An 18,910-nucleotide genomic window follows, 5' to 3' on the forward strand; every position below is an offset into this window, starting at 1 on the left:
AAAAATAAGAAAATAGAAGAAATGAAAGGAAGAACAAATAATATTGTGCCTGATTATCTTCTTTTCCAATTATATCGTTATTAGAGAAATCTGAAGCCATGGTTACACACCATAATCAATATTGCCTCTATAAACAGTCCAATCAACTAAGATTCTTTTTATTTCTTCAAAAATAACTAGTTTCCTAAATGAGCAAATTTTCTTTTATTCCTTTTAATGTACTAATGTTGTAAACTTGTCAGGAACCATTTTTTTTTCTACTCTATCCTTTCCCATAATACTTCCATCTTAATCTATGTTATATACTTGGAGAACTAAGGAAAGATTAGAGATAGACAACGTCATATGATTTTCTTTGTATGATACACATTGTGCATTCCTAAATGGAATAGGTTAATAGTACACATGAAGCGTTTTATGACATAAACAAATTAAAACAAACTTGATCTTTCATTTGTGATCAGACATGGACAAGAGTTGGATTGCATTGGGTAAGACACCTGATGGAAGGATGAGTCAGCCATTTATTGATGGGGTGACATCATTTATCAAATTTGCAATGGCAGTTGTTGACCAGGAAGGTAAAATTTCATGCCCATGTTTGAACTGTGTGAACTATTATTCCCAAAATCTTCGAAATGTGCAAATTCATTTGCTTCAATATGGGATTATGCAAACGTACACTATTTGGCATGAGCACGGGGAACCACGTGTATCAAATGAGGCTCATCATGAAATGGCAGTTGATGAAGATGAGGTTTTAGGTGGTATTGATGCCTTAGTGGAAGATCGAATAAGAGGAGAACCCAACGATGCACCCCAGAATGAGGAAGTACAAACGTTTGATAAACTATTGAATGATGCCAAACGTGAGGTGTACTTAGGTTGCACAAACTACACTCTGTTGAAGTTTGTCATCGAGCTGCTTAATATGAAGGTAACAAACCACTGGAGCAATAAGTCGGTTAACACACTATTGGAGTTTTTAACAAAACTTTTACCAAAAGATAATTTGGTTCCAAAGTCATTTTATGAAGCTAAGAAAATACTTCGAGATTTGGGCTTGTCATATGAGTTAATTGATGCTTGTATAAATGATTGTGTACTCTTTTGTAAGGAAAATGCAAGGTTAGATAAATGTCCAAAATGTAAGGCATCCAGATACAAGATCAATCGTGGCAGGGGTAAGAAGATTCCCCATAAGGTGTTGCGGTACTTCCCATTAACACCAAGGTTGAAAAGATTGTACATGTCAAGAAAGACTGCTGAGGACATGAGATGGCACAAGGAGAAACGTATAGATGACGGAGTATTGAGACATCCCGCCGATAGTGATGAATGGAAGGAATTTGATGTGCAACATCCTCAGTTTGCCCTGGAGCCTCGAAATGTGAGGCTAGGGTTGGCTGTTGATGGGTTCAATCCTTTCGGGAACATGAGCAACTCGTATAGTTTATGGCCTGTAGTACTCATTCCTTATAACTTGCCACCTTGGTTGGTTATGAAAGATCCCTTTCTTATGATGTCACTACTTATTCCTGGAGAATCACAACCAGGGATCGATATTGATGTCTACATGAGACCTCTGGTGGATAAGTTGAATGAGTTGTGGGAAAATGGTGCATTATCTTACGATGCCGTAACTGGTGAGTCTTTCCAGATGCGTGCAGCTTTGATGTGGACTATACACGATTGGCCCGCATTTGGTGACATATCTGGGTGGAGAACAAAGGGTCATTATTCTTGCTACACTTGCAATGATGAACCATATTTTCAATCCTTGAAAGGTAAGACTGCATACACTAACCATCGATGCTACTTGCCTCAAAACCACCCCGAAAGGCGAAAGAGTAAGGCTTACAATGGTAAGCATGAGAAGCGAAAGAGATCTTTAAAGTTACCAGTGGAAAAGATATTAGAGCAATTGGATAGAGTGACAGGTCTCACATATGGAAAGCATCCAAGAAATAAGAAAAGACTCCGTCAGGCACCAAATTGGACAAAGGTAAGCATCTTGTATGAGTTACCGTGCTAGAAGAAACGGAAGCTTCGACACAACATTGATGTTATGCACGTCGAGAAGAATTTTAGTGAAAATACCTTTGGAACTATGTTAGGCATTGATGGAAAGAACAAAGACACCGACAAAGCACGGATGGACTTGGAAGATATGGGTATAAGGAAAGAGTTGTGGTTAACAAGTCGTCCTGATGGAACTTATGTCAAACCTAGGGCAATCTTTTCATTGACCCCTGAAGAGAGGGAGGGTTTCTTTGAATTCTTGAAATCAGTGAAGTATCCGGATGGCTATGCTGCAAACATATCAAGATCAGTGAATGCGAGAAATGGTAAATTAACAGGCTTGAAAAGTCATGACTGCCATGTACTCATACAACGGATTCTTCCAATTGGGATGCGTGGTTACGTAGACAAAGAGATTAGTAAAACACTATTTGAGTTAGGTAGCTTTTTCCAGGATTTGTGCTCAAAGACACTGCGCCGTAATGAACTTGAGAAATTAGAGGAACGTATAGTACACATATTATGCAAGCTTGAAAAGATCTTTCCTCCAGCCTTCTTTGATGTGATGGTTCACTTGGCCGTTCACTTGCCGCGTGAGGCTATTCTTGGAGGACCGGTGCAATATCGATGGATGTACCGGATTGAAAGGTAATTGTTAAATTGAAAGGTTCGTAATTATATGTTGCATGTGTAACCTTGCTCTTAACTAATTCTCTTTTCAAGGTTTCTCGGAGCTTTGAAAAAGTTTGTTACAAACCGAGCTCGACCAGAAGGTTCAATCGCAGAGGCTTACATTGTCAAAGAGTGCGTTACTTTTTGTTCAATGTATGTTGATGGGATCGAAACAGTGCATAATCGACCCGAACGAAATCAAGATCGTGGCGAACGTCACAAAGGGTTAACTGTATTCACAGAAACTGCCCGTCCTATTGGCCTAATCACAAGGGATGCTGATATGTCACCAGAATATCGTGATATGGCTTATTGGTTCTTGTTGAACAATAGCCCCGAGATAGAGAAGTATCTAGAGTATGTTTTTCATTTAAATATGTGTATTCTTAGCTTTGTTAATGTAGTTAGAAGTGCATAATAATCACATTCTTTTGAGTAGGATACACAAAAATCTATTACGGACTCCATCTGACCAAGGCATAACCCGTATACAACAACAAGAGTTTCCCAAGTGGTTCAAAGAGCGGGTAAGGCATTTTCAATTTTAAGACATGATTAAAAATTTGTATAAGATTTGATCATTTATTAATTTATTTTTACTATCTTAATGTACGTTATATGTGAATGTAGATAAATATATTGAGAGAAGAAAAGTCACCAGAAGCAACCAATGATTTATGGTCGTTAGCAAATGGCCCAAATTTACTAGTAAAAGAGTACTCAGGTTGCATAATCAATGGCGTACGGTTTTGTACAAGAGAAGTAGACAATCGCCGTAACAGTCAGAATAGTGGTGTGCTTACGGAAGGGGATCATGAGGGAGTGACACATGAATTTTATGGTCACTTGTGCAATGTTTGGGAATTGGAGTACATGTGTCATAACAAAGTTGTATTGTTCCAGTGTGAATGGTACAACACAGGAAATACAGGTCGAAGTAGAACATTGCGAACCGATGATTATTGCACAAGTATTGATGTCACAAGTCGGTGGTATCAACACAACCCTTTCATCTTGCCTAGCCAGGCTAAGCAAGTCTTTTACCTAAATGATTCCAAATGGGGACAACCTAGACAAGTCGTTCAACGAGTGCAACATAGGGGTGTCTTTGATGTACCAGAGGTAGGTGATGGAGAATCATTACATGAACCAGCAGAAAACGATGTGTTCCAACAAGAAAATATTACCGATGTTGTTCCAATTGACATCGGCCCTAATGTTCAATGTTATAGAGATGGTGTTGAAGCAGAAGTTGTTACAAGGGTTAGGTCATCTGATGAAACAATGATACAGAAAAGAGCTGACAAACAAAATGAAGAGTGTGACGAACCTGATGTGGATTACGATATGGATCTTGATGTAGACTAGGATTTGTAGTTATTTTGCACTTTCTATATGAACATTGTTCTTAATTAATGTAGTTGAATTTCAGTTGTGGGGTTCATCCACTGTTATGTAGGTTTATCATTGATTGGTCATATTGTGTGTCTGATGGCTTTGTAATTAATTTGTTCTATGATAAGTAAATGGTAAAAACAAAAATCATCCATATCACTCTAGCCATATTTCAATGATTTAGAGCCTATATGACATATCCACTTGTTGAGATTGTTGTTGCTTTATGCTTTATGTATAGAAATATATAATTATCTTTTCTTTACATCTAATGTTCAATTATGCGTATCCACCAAAAAAATGTTCAATTATGCTTTATAGTTGGGCAAAATGGACGCTACAAAAAAGCAATTGACCAAACCAAGTACCGCAACTAAGAAGGTAACGAACTATGAGAAACAAAGAATGAAGAATATTAATAAAAACCGTGAGAGAATGAAGACTCTAGGAGTGAAGAATATAACAACTTGTTTGAAGGCTACGGTTCAACATAAGAAATTGAGGAAGGAAAAACAAATACCAATTGAGGAAAATGATGATGATTATCGACCGTCAAAGGCTGAAGATGGCAGTGACACTGAAACCTATGATTTGTTTGAGCATGAGGTACTATACATTTATGCATTGTGAAATATATTCTTTCTTGTTACTTTCAATTCATACACACATAGACATGTATATCTTTGTACATATATTCATATTTTATTATGTTATTCAGCTGTTAGCGATACCATCGAGAGCCCGTTCACAATCTCATCATGAGGCATTGACCCACGCATTAGAAGAGGGGGATACCTCTTCACGTCCTGAGGTGACTAGCAATCCGCCACCACCTCTCAATGTGGAGCCTCAACTTGAGGTGACTGCTGGTAATACTATTGGTAAGACACACTCTTTATTTACATTGATTTGAGATCTTAATTAAATTTGTTCACATACTATTTCAATATTATGGCTTCACAATATCAGCTGCTAAGCGTGCTCGTGGCCCGACTCGAGGCAAAGAGGTTCAAGGCCTTGTTGATAAAGATGGAAAGCTTAGCGTGCCTATCCCTCCAGAATTTCGTGCACTGGTAGGGGACTATGCCTCAAAACTAGCCTCAAAGATTGGTGTAGAAGTGCGAACTCGTTTACCAAATCCAAGTGTTCATAGGTGGAAGTATGTTGATGCCTCCGTTAAGGAGGCGATGTTTCAACGCTTGAATGTAAGTTCGTTGTCTACTTATAGGAGATTTTACTCATTTTTATAATAGGTTAGAAATCTTAATTATTTATTGTAATTATTTTATTTTTTATAAGAATTATCTATGACTTATCTATTTTTTGCAGGATCAATTTGATTTACAAGGAGACCCTGTTGATATAGAGAAGGCAATGAACACAAAATTTGGTCGGAGATTGAGTAACCATACCTATAGGTTGCACAAACAATTCATGGAGCTGAAGGAGGCTAAAGGGGAGGAGTATGCAAGAAACCACCCACCAAAGAATGTCGATCCTACCAAGTGGATAGATCTTATTGATAAAAAGTGGAACACTAAAGAATTTCTGGTAACATTTTCATCTTTTTTATTATATTAGCGAAGAAAGAATTTGATTAGAATAGGGAGAGATTCTAAAACAACTAGAAAGAACACAATTAATTTGCTGTGAAATTCCATATGTGTTCTTTTCCCTTTATCTTCTAGGCATGTAAGTGGAACATAATAAAAACCAAATAAGTGGAAAAATGAGAAAGGGAAACTATTAAACATGGATTGGAAGGCTCGCATAATAGGAGATTAATTTATGGTTCCTTAAAGTGCATCTTTCACATCATAGACTAAAGAACTAAGATTTCAGTTTCTATGATTGTATTAATTTTCTGTTTGTTCTTGGGTTTGGTCTGAAGTTTCATGATAATGGTAAGCAACTAGCTAAGTAACTAATATAGGGTATTGAGACAGAACTTTAGATTTGATAGAGTTGCGGAAGAAAGAAAGGGTTATGAGTTTGGTATCAGTAATTGTTCCATATCTTGTGAAATGTAAATGGATTTTTTCACAATCTATCTTGCCCATGCTTATATGCCCCCTATTTGTGAACGGTGTAAATTACTCATTTTTCTTTTTTCACCCAGAAAAACCATCTTATGATGAAATCTCAACAAGTCCTCTAATCTATTTTTCACAGAATTGAATGAAACTAGTGAATAATTTGAAATATCTTTTAAGTTGAAATGATATATAGGAAAATGATAGAGAGGAACAATGCAATTTCTTTATTATCAACCATTAAATTTGTTTTACTAGTGATACATTTCATTGTTATATTGGTTCATTATTCCTTATAGGAACAATCAAAAGCCAACATATTTGTCTTACTAATGATACATTTCATTGTTATATTGGTCATTCTTCCTTATAGGAACAATCAAAGGCCAACATCGCGAATAGAGAAAGGATGTATACAAAACATAGGTGTGGTTCTAGGTCAATCCCTGTTAGAGTAGAAAAACTGGTACGTATCCTTGCACTTTCAGAATTATATTAGATTCTTAGCTTTATTTATTGAATATTTGGTCTATCGAATTAGGCACGAGAAAAGAAGATGCTACCTGATCTAGCAGAGTTGTACAAGGAAACTCACTATAATGAGAAAACACATGAGTGGATCTCATCTCAAGCTCAGTGTAATTATGTGAGTATATATTGCAATTTTTATTAACAAAATTTTAGAATACTATTTGTTATAATCTTATTTAATTTTCCAATAATTATTTAATTTTTTTTATATTTGATAGGAAAATATGATACAGACACAGGCTGATCACCTCTCACAGCCAGGATCAACCCCTTTGACTGCAGAAGAGCTATCAATCAAAGTCCTAAAGCCAAGGTCTGGCTATGTGAAGGGACTTGGCATGAGACCTTCATCCTCTATTAGGACAGCCACTACCATATATGCTGAAACAAATGATTATGTGAAGCGCCTTGAGATGCAAATAGAGACACAAAAGGAACAAATACAAATGCAGAACAATAAAATAAAAGATCTTGAAGAGGGTAAGAAGAAGCAAGGGGAGATAATGGCTGATGTTGCCAACTTTTTGAGGACCAAAGGATTCACTGGACATTTTGGAAGTGGAGGGGACTCATCCACAAGTGGACATACTTCTTGGTAAAGTATATTAACTTTAATATAACAAATTTTATAAAAGAATACATGTTTGAAGAATTAGGAAGTAATGGAAACATGCATATGACATCCAATTTGTACAGGTGCACATGATGTATAAATTGTGAATTAGTCTAAAAAATATATTTTTTTCTCTATACTTAAAGCTTGAAAAAGGGCTGTCGAAATGCTAAATTATCACACAATTATAGATTTGTACAAGAACCAATAGAAACACCTTAGGAGGGACCAATATAAGTTGTATGAACTTACAGCACATTAATGGGATGCACCATTTGTGAATTAGCCTTAAAATTAATTTTTTGTTCTCATACTCTAAAAAAAAGTCTGTTACAGGGATAAATTGTATAATTGATCTAATTGTAAATTGATGAGTTACTAATGTTTTTAATCTTTTGTATAATTGATTAATTACTAAAACTTTTAATTTATTTTTTTGCAGATTGGATTGGGGTGGCATTTTTGACGTGCAACAATGATGTAATTTGTTTGAATGTTCATTTTTGTTCGATAAGGATACACATACTTTTTGGAGTTACACTAGTTATTGTTGGATTTTTGGTGGAATTGAACAAGTTATAACTTTTGGATATTTTGTGAATATTTCACTATTTTATTATATCATGATGAAATTATTTGTAATGATGAATGGATATTTTCATTTTGTTAATTCGTAAATGTGTTGATAACAGGTTAGGTTAAGTTGTGATGGAATTGTTATATTCAACAGGTTTCAACATGAATAGGGTCATATTTGTTGAACTAAAATTTAGATTTTGATAAAATAGGTATATAATGTGGAAAAAAAATATTATGAAATTACTGACAAAATTTTCCATCCCTAAAGAAGGTTTTTTTGTCTCTTATTTGGCATAGGTGGATGATTAATTTTGTCATAAATTCTTTATTTCGTCGCTAAATGAATTTGTCATGACAAAAAAATATTGTCACATTTTGTCACTATTACCCTCAATGTGTGACGAATTTTTCTTGACATTATTTCATCATTTTTAATGATGAATTTGTTTTTATCTCTATTGGTAGATTCTTTGACAAAAAAATTTCGTCTTCGTTTATTTTAAATGTGACAAAATTATTTTGTCTCTATTTCTTATATTTATGACAAAATACTTTTGTCTCTAATTTCTCCTTTAATGAAAAAATATTTTGTCGCTAATTACTTATAAGTATGTTCCCAACAGAGTGTATTGGAGATAAAAAAAATTCGTCACAAATTTATCATTTTTAATGATGAATTTGTTTTTGTCTCTATTGGTAGCTTCTTTGACAAATTTTTTTTGTCTTCGTTTATATTAAACGTGACAAAATTATTTCATCTCTATTTCTTATATTTATGACAAAATACTTTTGTCTCTAATTTCTTCTTTAATGACAAAATATTTTGTCGCTAATTACTTGTAAGTATGTTCCCAGCAGAGTGTATTGGAGACAAACAAATTCGTCACAAATTTATCATTTTTAATGATGAATTTGTTTTTGTCTCTATTGGTAGCTTCTTTGACAAAAAATTTTCGTTTTCGTTTATATTAAACGTGACAAGATTATTTCGTCTCTATTTCTTATATTTATGACGAAATACTTTTGTCTCTAATTTCTTCTTTAATGACAAAATATTTTGTCGCTAATTACTTACAAGTATGTTCCCAACAAAGTGTATTGGAGGCAAAAAAATTCGTCACAAATTTATCATTTTCAATGACGAATTTTTTTTTCGTCTCTAAGACCCTTTAGCGACGACCCTTTGGAGACAAAACGGGTGACGAAAAATGTTCGTCTTAATTAGTTTGGGTGACGAAATATATACATTTTGGGACAAATTTGTTTTGTCTTTAAATCCCAAATTTGTTGTAGTGAACATTGAGCAAAAATTCAGAAGAGACCAAAAGAGAAACTTGTTAACTTTGAAAATCAACTGATTTAATGTCTAAAATCTTGAAACTAAGGTAAAAGAAAAGCATAACATAGTACACAAAAATAAACTTAGGGTTTCAGTTGAGTGCAATAATAAGTAATAACCAAGCCAAGGCAAGTGGGTTGCCTTAGACCAGAAGTAGATTTTGATTTCTTTCACTGACTTTTCTGTAACGCCCTCAAAATAATAACATTAAACCCGTCAAAAGGATATTCATTGACATATGAAATAACTACATTCTTTTATACATCAGAGTCTCATACAAAAGTATTACATGTTAACGACAAAAGCAAAATGCCATACAGGTTTACAGCTTTCCAAGTTAACACTTGGTTACAACAAAAGAGTTCTAACTCGTTTACACATAAAGCCCTTAGCTTGAAGTCACATGTAATACATCAAAAGATACGACAAAAGTATGTCCGCCTCTAGCCTCCCAAGCTATGTCCTTGGAGGTGGCATGCTACCTGTACCTGAAAATGATATTCCCATATAGGGTGAGCCACAGCCCAGTAGAAATACACTAAACCAACCATGAACAATGACTAAAATTTAGCAATTGATAGATGGCCAACACTGATACATTCACATAAATCACATATTTATGCCATACGACTTATAAGTCCAAATTACTTTTCATTTTCTCTTTTTCAACAGATAAGCATGTTAGCTCTATCATTATTTCAACAGATAAGTATAAAAACTATATCCCACATTCTCAGATAAGCATATAAGCTATATCCACATTCTCAACAGATATGTATAATAACAATATCCCGCATTCACAGATAAGCATATAAGCTATATCCACACTTCACAGAGATAAGCATATGAGCTCTATCTTCACTTTTCTAGACAAGCATATGAGCTGTATCTACGGAGTTCATCCCCTTTCTTCTCCCAACACTATCCGGTTTAGAGGTACATCCCCTATCTTCCCCTAAACCGCGGAGTACATCCCCCATCTCCTCCTCTACACATAACGTATACAAACACATTGGTTCTATATACACTCACTCAATACATATAGTTAATGTATTCTATCAACCGTCAAGTTCCATGACACACTTCATTGATTAGTTTCAGTTTGCCTAATCATCATGCATTGTCTACAACAATCACGACTATCCTCCACCGATAGCCCAAAGCAGTTATTTCTAAACAGAAAATAAATGCACAATGGATATTCAATCAACATTTCATTTCCTCATTCCTCACAATTAATTATCCCAATTAATTAAACAATGTAATTAGGTCAATTCCCATAATTAACATTTCAACCCTTAGGTCCCACTTTCATCAATGATTCAACATTCATTCCATTTCTCTATGCCAAACATGCATCCAGGTTTATTATAAATAAAATCCCAACTTTTGTAAAATTACACAAAAGCCCCAACTTTCACAAAATTACCAAACCAACCCCAACATCTCAAAATACCAAAATTTAAAGACAAAATCCATAGAGAGGGGTAGGATATTCCTACCTCGAAGTTTAAGCCAAAAAGGAGATGAAGACTCGAAGATCAACGTGCTCCAAATCCAAACTTTTTCAGATTAAATCAAAGCCCTCAACGCCCTCTATCTTTTTAACAAAGACCCTAGGCTAGATTCACACTCTAGGGAGATCAAATCTTAGAGAGAGTGTAAGTTTAGAGAGAGAGAGTCTCGGATCTAGGGTTTGAAAGAAAAGGAGAGTGAAAAACTAAAGTTCAAAAACGCTACTGTCCGCTGATATAAAACACGCTCGCTCGAGCGAAGACTTGGTCGCTCGAGCGACCAGACACAGAAAACTCTCGCTCGAGCCAAGAAGCTCTCGCTCGAGCCAAAAACTCAAAAGTGCGCTCGAGCGAAAGAATGCTCGCTCGAGCCAACAACTCAAACCCTCAGGTCTGCAACCAGAAGCACGCTCGAGCGACAGACCTCTCGCTCGAGCGAAGAACAAACCAGACCGCTCGAGCCAAGAAAAGCTCGCTCGAGCCAAGAAATGCAACTCTCAGGTCCAGAACCAGGTACAAGCGCTCGCTCGAGCGAAGCCACTCTGGCTCGACCCACCAGACACGAACTCATCTCTCGCTCGAGCGACCAACTCCTCGCTCGAGCGAAGGTCCAAAAATCTGGGCAGCAACACTAGGCTCACAAACACAACCAACCTGGCCAACACATCCAATAACTCAATATACAAAGTAAAGAGGATGCAAACACGATAATGAACAACTACCAACATCCATGGACACATGTCCGGATCACTGTACAACAAGGGTAAACCCGGGATCGCTATAACCTCCCCCCCTTAAAGAATTTCGTCCCCGAAATTAAGCACAAGTTTTCAAAAACAGATTTTTCCTTCATTTTAAACAATGTTACATTTTAACATTCAACAATTCGACCCATTACCGGTCATCCCATCTCTCTAACAAGAGGCATCTCACAATATGTAAACAACATATGTACTTTCAACATGCATCAAAATTATGCATTAACTTTTCCAATTTCAACAATATATTCAACATATATAATGTTACATTCAACTTCCATATGAGGCAAGTTCCAAAACATACTTCCAATAAGCCAAAACATTTTCAATGTTTCACAACTTAAGACATATATGAAAGCTCTTCAGTTCAACAATTGTTCAAAATTTAAATACAAGATTATATATCAACAAACAAGTCCGGATATTTTTCGCGGACTTCCAACTCACGTTCCCAAGTGGCCTCCTCCACTCCGTGATGTTTCCATAAGACTTTCACCAAAGGAATGGTCTTGCCACGCAGGACCTGATCCCGCCTATCCAAGACCCGAACCGGTCTCTCCTCATACGAGGCATCCTCATCTACCTCTAAATCGGTCCAATCCAACACATGTGATGGATCTGGCTCATATTTCCGAAGCATACTCACATGAAACACGTCATGCACTCCGGACAACTGCGGCGGTAAGGCTAACCGATAAGCAACCTCGCCAATCCTCTCAAGGATCTCAAAAGGACCAATAAACCGAGGGGATAACTTCCCACTCTTCCCAAACCTCATCAAGCCTCGCCTAGGTGATATCTTCAGAAAGACATGATCACCTACCTCAAACGCCAAAGGCCTCCTCCTACGGTCGGCATAACTCTTCTGTCGACTCTGGGCTGTAACAAGCCTCCTACGGATAAGCTCAACTTTCTCCGTCGTCTCCCTAACCAACTCCGGACCCAACAAAGGTGCATCACCCACCTCGGCCCAACACACTGGAGACCTACACGGTCGGCCATACAAGGCCTCAAACGGTGCCATACCGATGCTAGACTGAAAACTGTTGTTGTAGGCAAACTCTACCAATGGAAAGTGCCTCTCCCACGTCCCACTGAAGTCAAGGACACAACCCCGAAGCATATCCTCGAGGATCTGAATAGTACGTTCGGACTGCCCATCAGTTTGAGGATGATAAGCCGTACTAAAGGTCAACTTAGTGCCCAAGGCACTCTGCAAGCTCTGCCACAACCTAGCAGTAAAACGAGGATCTCTATCTGAGACAATCGTCACTGGGACCCCGTGCAATCTCACTATGTCCCGAATATACAAGTCGGCAAGATGATCTACCGATTCTCTCACGCGCATAGGAATAAAGTGCGCCGACTTAGTCAACCGGTCCACAACCACCCAAATAGCATCACTACCCCGCTGAGTCCTCGGAAGACCTACAACGAAGTCCATAGTGACATACTCTCACTTCCACTCGGCAATAGGCAAGGGTTGCAACAAACCCGCTGGCCTCTGATGCTCGGCCTTCACTTGCTGACAAGTAAGGCACTTCGATACGAAAACAGCCACATCTCTCTTCATACCCCGCCACCAGTACTGGCGACCCAAATCCCGATACATCTTAGTGCCTCCCGGATGCACCGCAAGGCGCGAATGATGGAACTCTCGGAGTACTTCCTCACGGCAAGACTCTGGTACAAACAAACGGTCTCGGTATCTCACACTCTGGTTGGGATACACCGTCAAACCCTTCTCAACTTTCCCACTGGAGATCTTCTCTCGGAGGGATTCTACCTCAAGGTCACCTCTCTGTGCCTCTAACACTCTAGTCACAAGTGTAGGCTGCGCAACAACAGAAAACAAGGCCGCAGCCTCAACAGATTCGCCCAGTAGTAAATCAAACTCGCCAAGTGCTCCCAACATCACCCATTCCCGGATGGCTATACAAGCTACATCACTAACGGACTTCCTACTAAGGGCATCGGCCACAACATTGGCCTTTCCCGGATGATAGTGCAACTCAAAATCATAATCCTCGATAAACTCCATCCATCTCCTCTGCCTCAGATTCAAGTCCCTCTGTGTAAACAGATACTTCAAACTCTTGTGGTCCGAGAATACCTCGAACTTCTCACCATAAAGGTAGTGCCTCCAGATTTTCAAGGCAAAGATCACTGCTGCTAACTCTAGGTCGTGTGTGGGATAATTCTTCTCGTGTATTTTCAACTGACGTGAGCCATAAGCTACCACTTTCCCCTCTTGCATCAACACACAACCCAAACCCTCTCGTGAGGCATCACAATAAACCGCATAACCCAACCCTCTCTCCGGAATAATCAACACCGGAGCGGTGGTCAATCTAACTTTCAGCTCTTGGAACGACTTTTCACAAGTCTCACTCCATACAAACTTGATTCCCTTCCGAGTCAGCCTAGTCAACGGTGACGCTAACCTGGAGAAATCTTTCACAAACCGACGGTAATACCCAGCCAATCCCAGAAAACTCCGGATCTCAAACACACTCTTAGGCTGTGCCCAATCTTGCACTGCCTCAACCTTGGATGTATCAACAGACACCCCTTCCCCGGATACCACGTGGCCTAAGAATTTCACCTCTCCTAGCCAGAACTCACACTTCCCAAACTTGGCATACAACCTATGGGCTCTAAGTAACTCAAGCACCACTCTCAAGTGTGCCTCGTGCTCCTCCTCAGTAGGCGAATAGATAAGGATGTCGTCCACAAAAACGACTACAAACCGATCCAAGAATTCCCGGAAGATCCGGTTCATCAAGTCCATAAAGACTGCCGGTGCATTGGTAAGCCCAAATGGCATCACCAGAAACTCATAATGGCCATACCGCGTACGGAATGCCGTCTTCGGAATATCCTCTTCCCTGACCCTCAACTGGTGGTAACCCGATCTCAAGTCTATCTTAGAGAAACAACGGGAACCCTTCAACTGGTCAAACAGATCATCTATACGGGGCATAGGGTACTTATTCTTAACCGTAGCCCGATTCAACTTCCGGTAGTCAATACACAATCTCAAGGCCCCATCTTTCTTTTTAACAAAGAGGGCCGGTGCTCCCCACGGCGAAACACTAGGGCGAACAAAGCCCTTATCTAGTAACTCTTGAAGTTGAACTTTCAACTCAACCAACTCTGCTGGAGCAAAACGATAAGGTGCCATAGAAATCGGCGTCGTGCCGGGCACTAAATCAATGGAGAACTCTATCTCTCGGTGAGGTGGCAAACTAACAAGATCTTCGGGAAAGACATCCGAATACTCACAAACCACCCTCGGCAACACAAGCAGGGTCTCACCACTCTCACCACTCTCAAAGCTGGCAAGTAGACTACTAAGCTCACTTCGCCCTCGCGAATCATACCCCGGTGGCAAAATACTACCAACCTGGTCTCCCAAGAAATGGAACCACTCCCCGCTCAAGGTACATAACGTGACCCTCTGGCGGTAGCAATCGATAACAGCCCGGTATGACGATAGCCAGTCCATACCCAAAATAACATCAAAACCCTTCATGGGCATGACAACAAACGGAAAAGGAAGCCTATAATCGGCGACCTCAATATCACAACCTCTAACACCCTGTTCCAAAACCAACTCACCCCCAATCGGCGACATAACACAAATAGGAGATGCTAATAGCGCTAACTCCAATTCCAACACAGATGCAAATGCAGCAGATACAAAAGAATGAGATGCACCCGTGTCTATCAACACACTAGCAACCGAATTGCAAAACAGAAAAGTACCTCTCACTACTGATGGAGTCGGTACTAAATCCTGCGCGGTAACAGCATACACGCGCCCTGTAGGCCCCTGGTCTACCTGCTCGCCTCTCGGAGCAAAAGACTGCTACACAGACTGGGATGACGAAGCTCCCGGATTGGCCCTCGAGGCCTGCACAGACTGAGCTGGCTGAAAACCCTGCGTCTGCCTGGAACCAGACGCTCCCGACGTAGCACTCAACTGCGGGCAAAACCTCTTCAGGTGCCCAGGTTGTCCACACTGATAACAGGACAAGGGCTGCCCCCTGCCCAAACTCTGACTCTGCGGTCTAGCTGAAGAAGAAGCAGCTCTCTGACCTCCACCCTTCTGCGGGCAAACAGAAACCTTGTGACCCAGCTGGCCACACTTGTAACAAGTAAACTCCCCCTGATTGCCTCTCCCCGAGCCTGCACTCGGCACTGGAAAGGTCGATCTAGAAACACCACCCTGCGACTGCTGAGGGTTAGAACCCCTCTGCCTCCTGCCATCACCCTGACCATCTTGGCTCCTCTTGGAGCTTCTCTGCCCCTCATCCTCCTCCTGCATCATAATTTCCATATGAGCAGCGGCATCTACCAGGTGTCTATACTCTCGGATATAAGACCCACCAACTCTCAACTTGAGGCCCCGCCTCAACTTCCGCTCAAACTCATAGCAACGGCGTTCCTCAGACGCCACCAGTTCAGGTGCAAACCTGGACAGACTGGTAAAAGTAGCCTCAAACTCGGCCACTGACAAGCCCTGCTGATTAAGCCGGCTAAACTGATCCCTCAGCTTCTCCCTAGCTGCTGCAGACAAAAACCTCTCTCGAAAAGCATTCACAAACGCCTCCCAAGTACCACCAACACGAGCCTTCTCGTACTTCCACCATTGACCCGCATCTCCCTTCAGTTGGAAGGATGCCAAGGTCACTTTCAGTGCTCCGTCCTCGATGCCAAGCATTTCGAACGTCTTACTCATCTGCTCTAGCCACTCATCAGCCTTCAGTGGCTCCTTCGGATCCCCAACAAACTCATCCGGATTAGACCGGAAAAACTCCCTCTTCAAGAAAGAAGGCCCTGCCTCAGCTGCCTGATTCCCAGCTCTAAGAATACCCAAAGCTCCTGCTATCTCTCTGGCCAAGGCACCCATAGCCTGCTGACCCACTGGCTCGACCACGTTGGCCTGACCAACCCCCTCCTGCACTGCCGGAACCTCCCCTGGTAACGGTACTTCCTGCCTCGCAGGTCTACCACGCCTAGCACCTCTTCCTTGTCCTGACATCCTAATAAAGGCAACACAAAACGTTAGCACATTCATAAATGTGCCGAAACTAACCACTTACGTCCTAATGCATGGACAACTGTAATTCACTCCACATAAGCACATAAACACATAAGCACTTACGAATTTCATTTCCGGATAATGATAGTCCCGAGGCGTTACTAGAGTTCCGGTTAGAAACAGCATTGATCAAGTGCTTTTCCAACAAGACTCCCAGAAACCCAAGGATCCAATCGACATCCTAGAAATTAAATCCCATACCCAAATAAACACATAAGCATGTTATCACTTAACCACATAGCATGCGACACTACATCTAAGTCCCTATCAAGCGAGACAAACCCATTGTGATACTAATCACTTCCCACGTACCCAAAGTATTCGAACCCGGTACGCTCTGATACCAAGTTGTAACGCCCTCAAAATAATAACATTAAACCCGTCAAAAGGATATTCATTGACATATGAAATAACTACATTCTTTTATACATCAGAGTCTCATACAAAAGTATTACATGTTAACGACAAAAGCAAAATGCCGTACAGGCTTACAGCTTTCCAAGTTAACACTTGGTTACAACAAAAGAGTTCTAACTCGTTTACACATAAAGCCCTTGGCTTGAAGTCACATGTAATACATCAAAAGATACGACAAAAGTATGTCCGCCTCTAGCCTCCCAAGCTATGTCCTTGGAGGTGGCATGCTACCTGTACCTGAAAATGATATTCCCATATAGGGTGAGCCACAGCCCAGTAGAAATACACTAAACCAACCATGAACAATGACTAAAATTTAGCAATTGATAGATGGCCAACACTGATACATTCACATAAATCACATATTTATGCCATACGACTTATAAGTCCAAATTACTTTTCATTTTCTCTTTTTCAACAGATAAGCATGTTAGCTCTATCATTATTTCAACAGATAAGTATAAAAACTATATCCCACATTCTCAGATAAGCATATAAGCTATATCCACATTCTCAACAGATATGTATAATAACAATATCCCGCATTCACAGATAAGCATATAAGCTATATCCACACTTCACAGAGATAAGCATATGAGCTCTATCTTCACTTTTCTAGACAAGCATATGAGCTGTATCTACGGAGTTCATCCCCTTTCTTCTCCCAACACTATCCGGTTTAGAGGTACATCCCCTATCTTCCCCTAAACCGCGGAGTACATCCCCCATCTCCTCCTCTACACATAACGTATACAAACACATTGGTTCTATATACAATCACTCAATACATATAGTTAATGTATTCTATCAACCGTCAAGTTCCATGACACACTTCATTGATTAGTTTCAGTTTGCCTAATCATCATGCATTGTCTACAACAATCACGACTATCCTCCACCGATAGCCCAAAGCAGTTATTTCTAAACAGAAAATAAATGCACAATGGATATTCAATCAACATTTCATTTCCTCATTCCTCACAATTAATTATCCCAATTAATTAAACAATGTAATTAGGTCAATTCCCATAATTAACATTTCAACCCTTAGGTCCCACTTTCATCAATGATTCAACATTCATTCCATTTCTCTATGCCAAACATGCATCCAGGTTTATTATAAATAAAATCCCAACTTTTGTAAAATTACACAAAAGCCCCAACTTTCACAAAATTACCAAACCAACCCCAACATCTCAAAATACCAAAATTTAAAGACAAAATCCATAGAGAGGAGTAGGATATCCCTACCTCGAAGTTTAAGCCAAAAAGGAGATGAAGACTCGAAGATCAACGTGCTCCAAATCCAAACTTTTTCAGATTAAATCAAAGCCCTCAACGCCCTCTATCTTTTTAACAAAGACCCTAGGCTAGATTCACACTCTAGGGAGATCAAATCTTAGAGAGAGTGTAAGTTTAGAGAGAGAGAGTCTCGAATCTAGGGTTTGAAAGAAAAGGAGAGTGAAAAACTAAAGTTCAAAAACGCTACTGTCCGCTGATATAAAACACGCTCGCTCGAGCGAAGACTTGGTCGCTCGAGCGACCAGACACAGAAAACTCTCACTCGAGCCAAGAAGCTCTCGCTCGAGCCAAAAACTCAAAAGTGCGCTCGAGCGAAAGAATGCTCGCTCGAGCCAACAACTCAAACCCTCAGGTCTGCAACCAGAAGCACGCTCGAGCGACAGACCTCTCGCTCGAGCGAAGAACAAACCAGACCGCTCGAGCCAAGAAAAGCTCGCTCGAGCCAAGAAATGCAACTCTCAGGTCCAGAACCAGGTGCAAGCGCTCGCTCGAGCGAAGCCACTCTGGCTCGACCCACCAGACACGAACTCATCTCTCGCTCGAGCGACCAACTCCTCGCTCGAGCGAAGGTCCAAAAATCTGGGCAGCAACACTAGGCTCCCAAACATAACCAACCTGGCCAACACAT

The 18,910-nt window shown here is 40.0% G+C and overlaps 2 protein-coding genes across 2 annotated transcripts; both read left to right on the plus strand.

The window, feature by feature from the left end:
• Positions 1–421: 421 nt before the first annotated feature.
• Positions 422–4,062, plus strand: LOC114287444 (uncharacterized). Its single transcript, XM_082913116.1, has 6 exons — positions 422–581; positions 765–2,005; positions 2,036–2,670; positions 2,746–3,051; positions 3,134–3,221; positions 3,325–4,062. Exons 1-6 carry the CDS (start codon positions 467–469, stop codon positions 4,060–4,062), a joined length of 3,123 nt encoding a protein of 1,040 aa, XP_082769242.1. The 5' UTR covers positions 422–466.
• A 357-nt stretch (positions 4,063–4,419) lies between these two features.
• Positions 4,420–7,418, plus strand: LOC114287475 (uncharacterized). Its single transcript, XM_082913117.1, has 7 exons — positions 4,420–4,695; positions 4,808–4,970; positions 5,059–5,294; positions 5,419–5,640; positions 6,496–6,588; positions 6,664–6,768; positions 6,872–7,418. Exons 1-7 carry the CDS (start codon positions 4,420–4,422, stop codon positions 7,250–7,252), a joined length of 1,476 nt encoding a protein of 491 aa, XP_082769243.1. The 3' UTR covers positions 7,253–7,418.
• Positions 7,419–18,910: the final 11,492 nt, after the last annotated feature.

The sequence above is a fragment of the Camellia sinensis genome, chromosome 2 (genome assembly GCF_055761805.1).
Source record: "Camellia sinensis isolate YWXY chromosome 2, ASM5576180v1, whole genome shotgun sequence".
Lineage (NCBI taxonomy): Eukaryota > Viridiplantae > Streptophyta > Magnoliopsida > Ericales > Theaceae > Camellia > Camellia sinensis.

Bases quoted from the DNA above. Each gene is read 5' to 3' on its own strand.
- LOC114287444 (XM_082913116.1), top strand. From the start codon at position 467: ATGGACAAGAGTTGGATTGCATTGGGTAAGACACCTGATGGAAGGATG. The intron at 2,006-2,035 runs GTAAGCATCTTG...TTACCGTGCTAG, and splicing joins AGGCACCAAATTGGACAAAG to AAGAAACGGAAGCTTCGACA. The intron at 3,052-3,133 runs GTATGTTTTTCA...TCTTTTGAGTAG, and splicing joins GAGATAGAGAAGTATCTAGA to GATACACAAAAATCTATTAC.
- LOC114287475 (XM_082913117.1), top strand. From the start codon at position 4,420: ATGGACGCTACAAAAAAGCAATTGACCAAACCAAGTACCGCAACTAAG. The intron at 4,696-4,807 runs GTACTATACATT...TATGTTATTCAG, and splicing joins ATGATTTGTTTGAGCATGAG to CTGTTAGCGATACCATCGAG. The intron at 5,295-5,418 runs GTAAGTTCGTTG...TATTTTTTGCAG, and splicing joins CGATGTTTCAACGCTTGAAT to GATCAATTTGATTTACAAGG.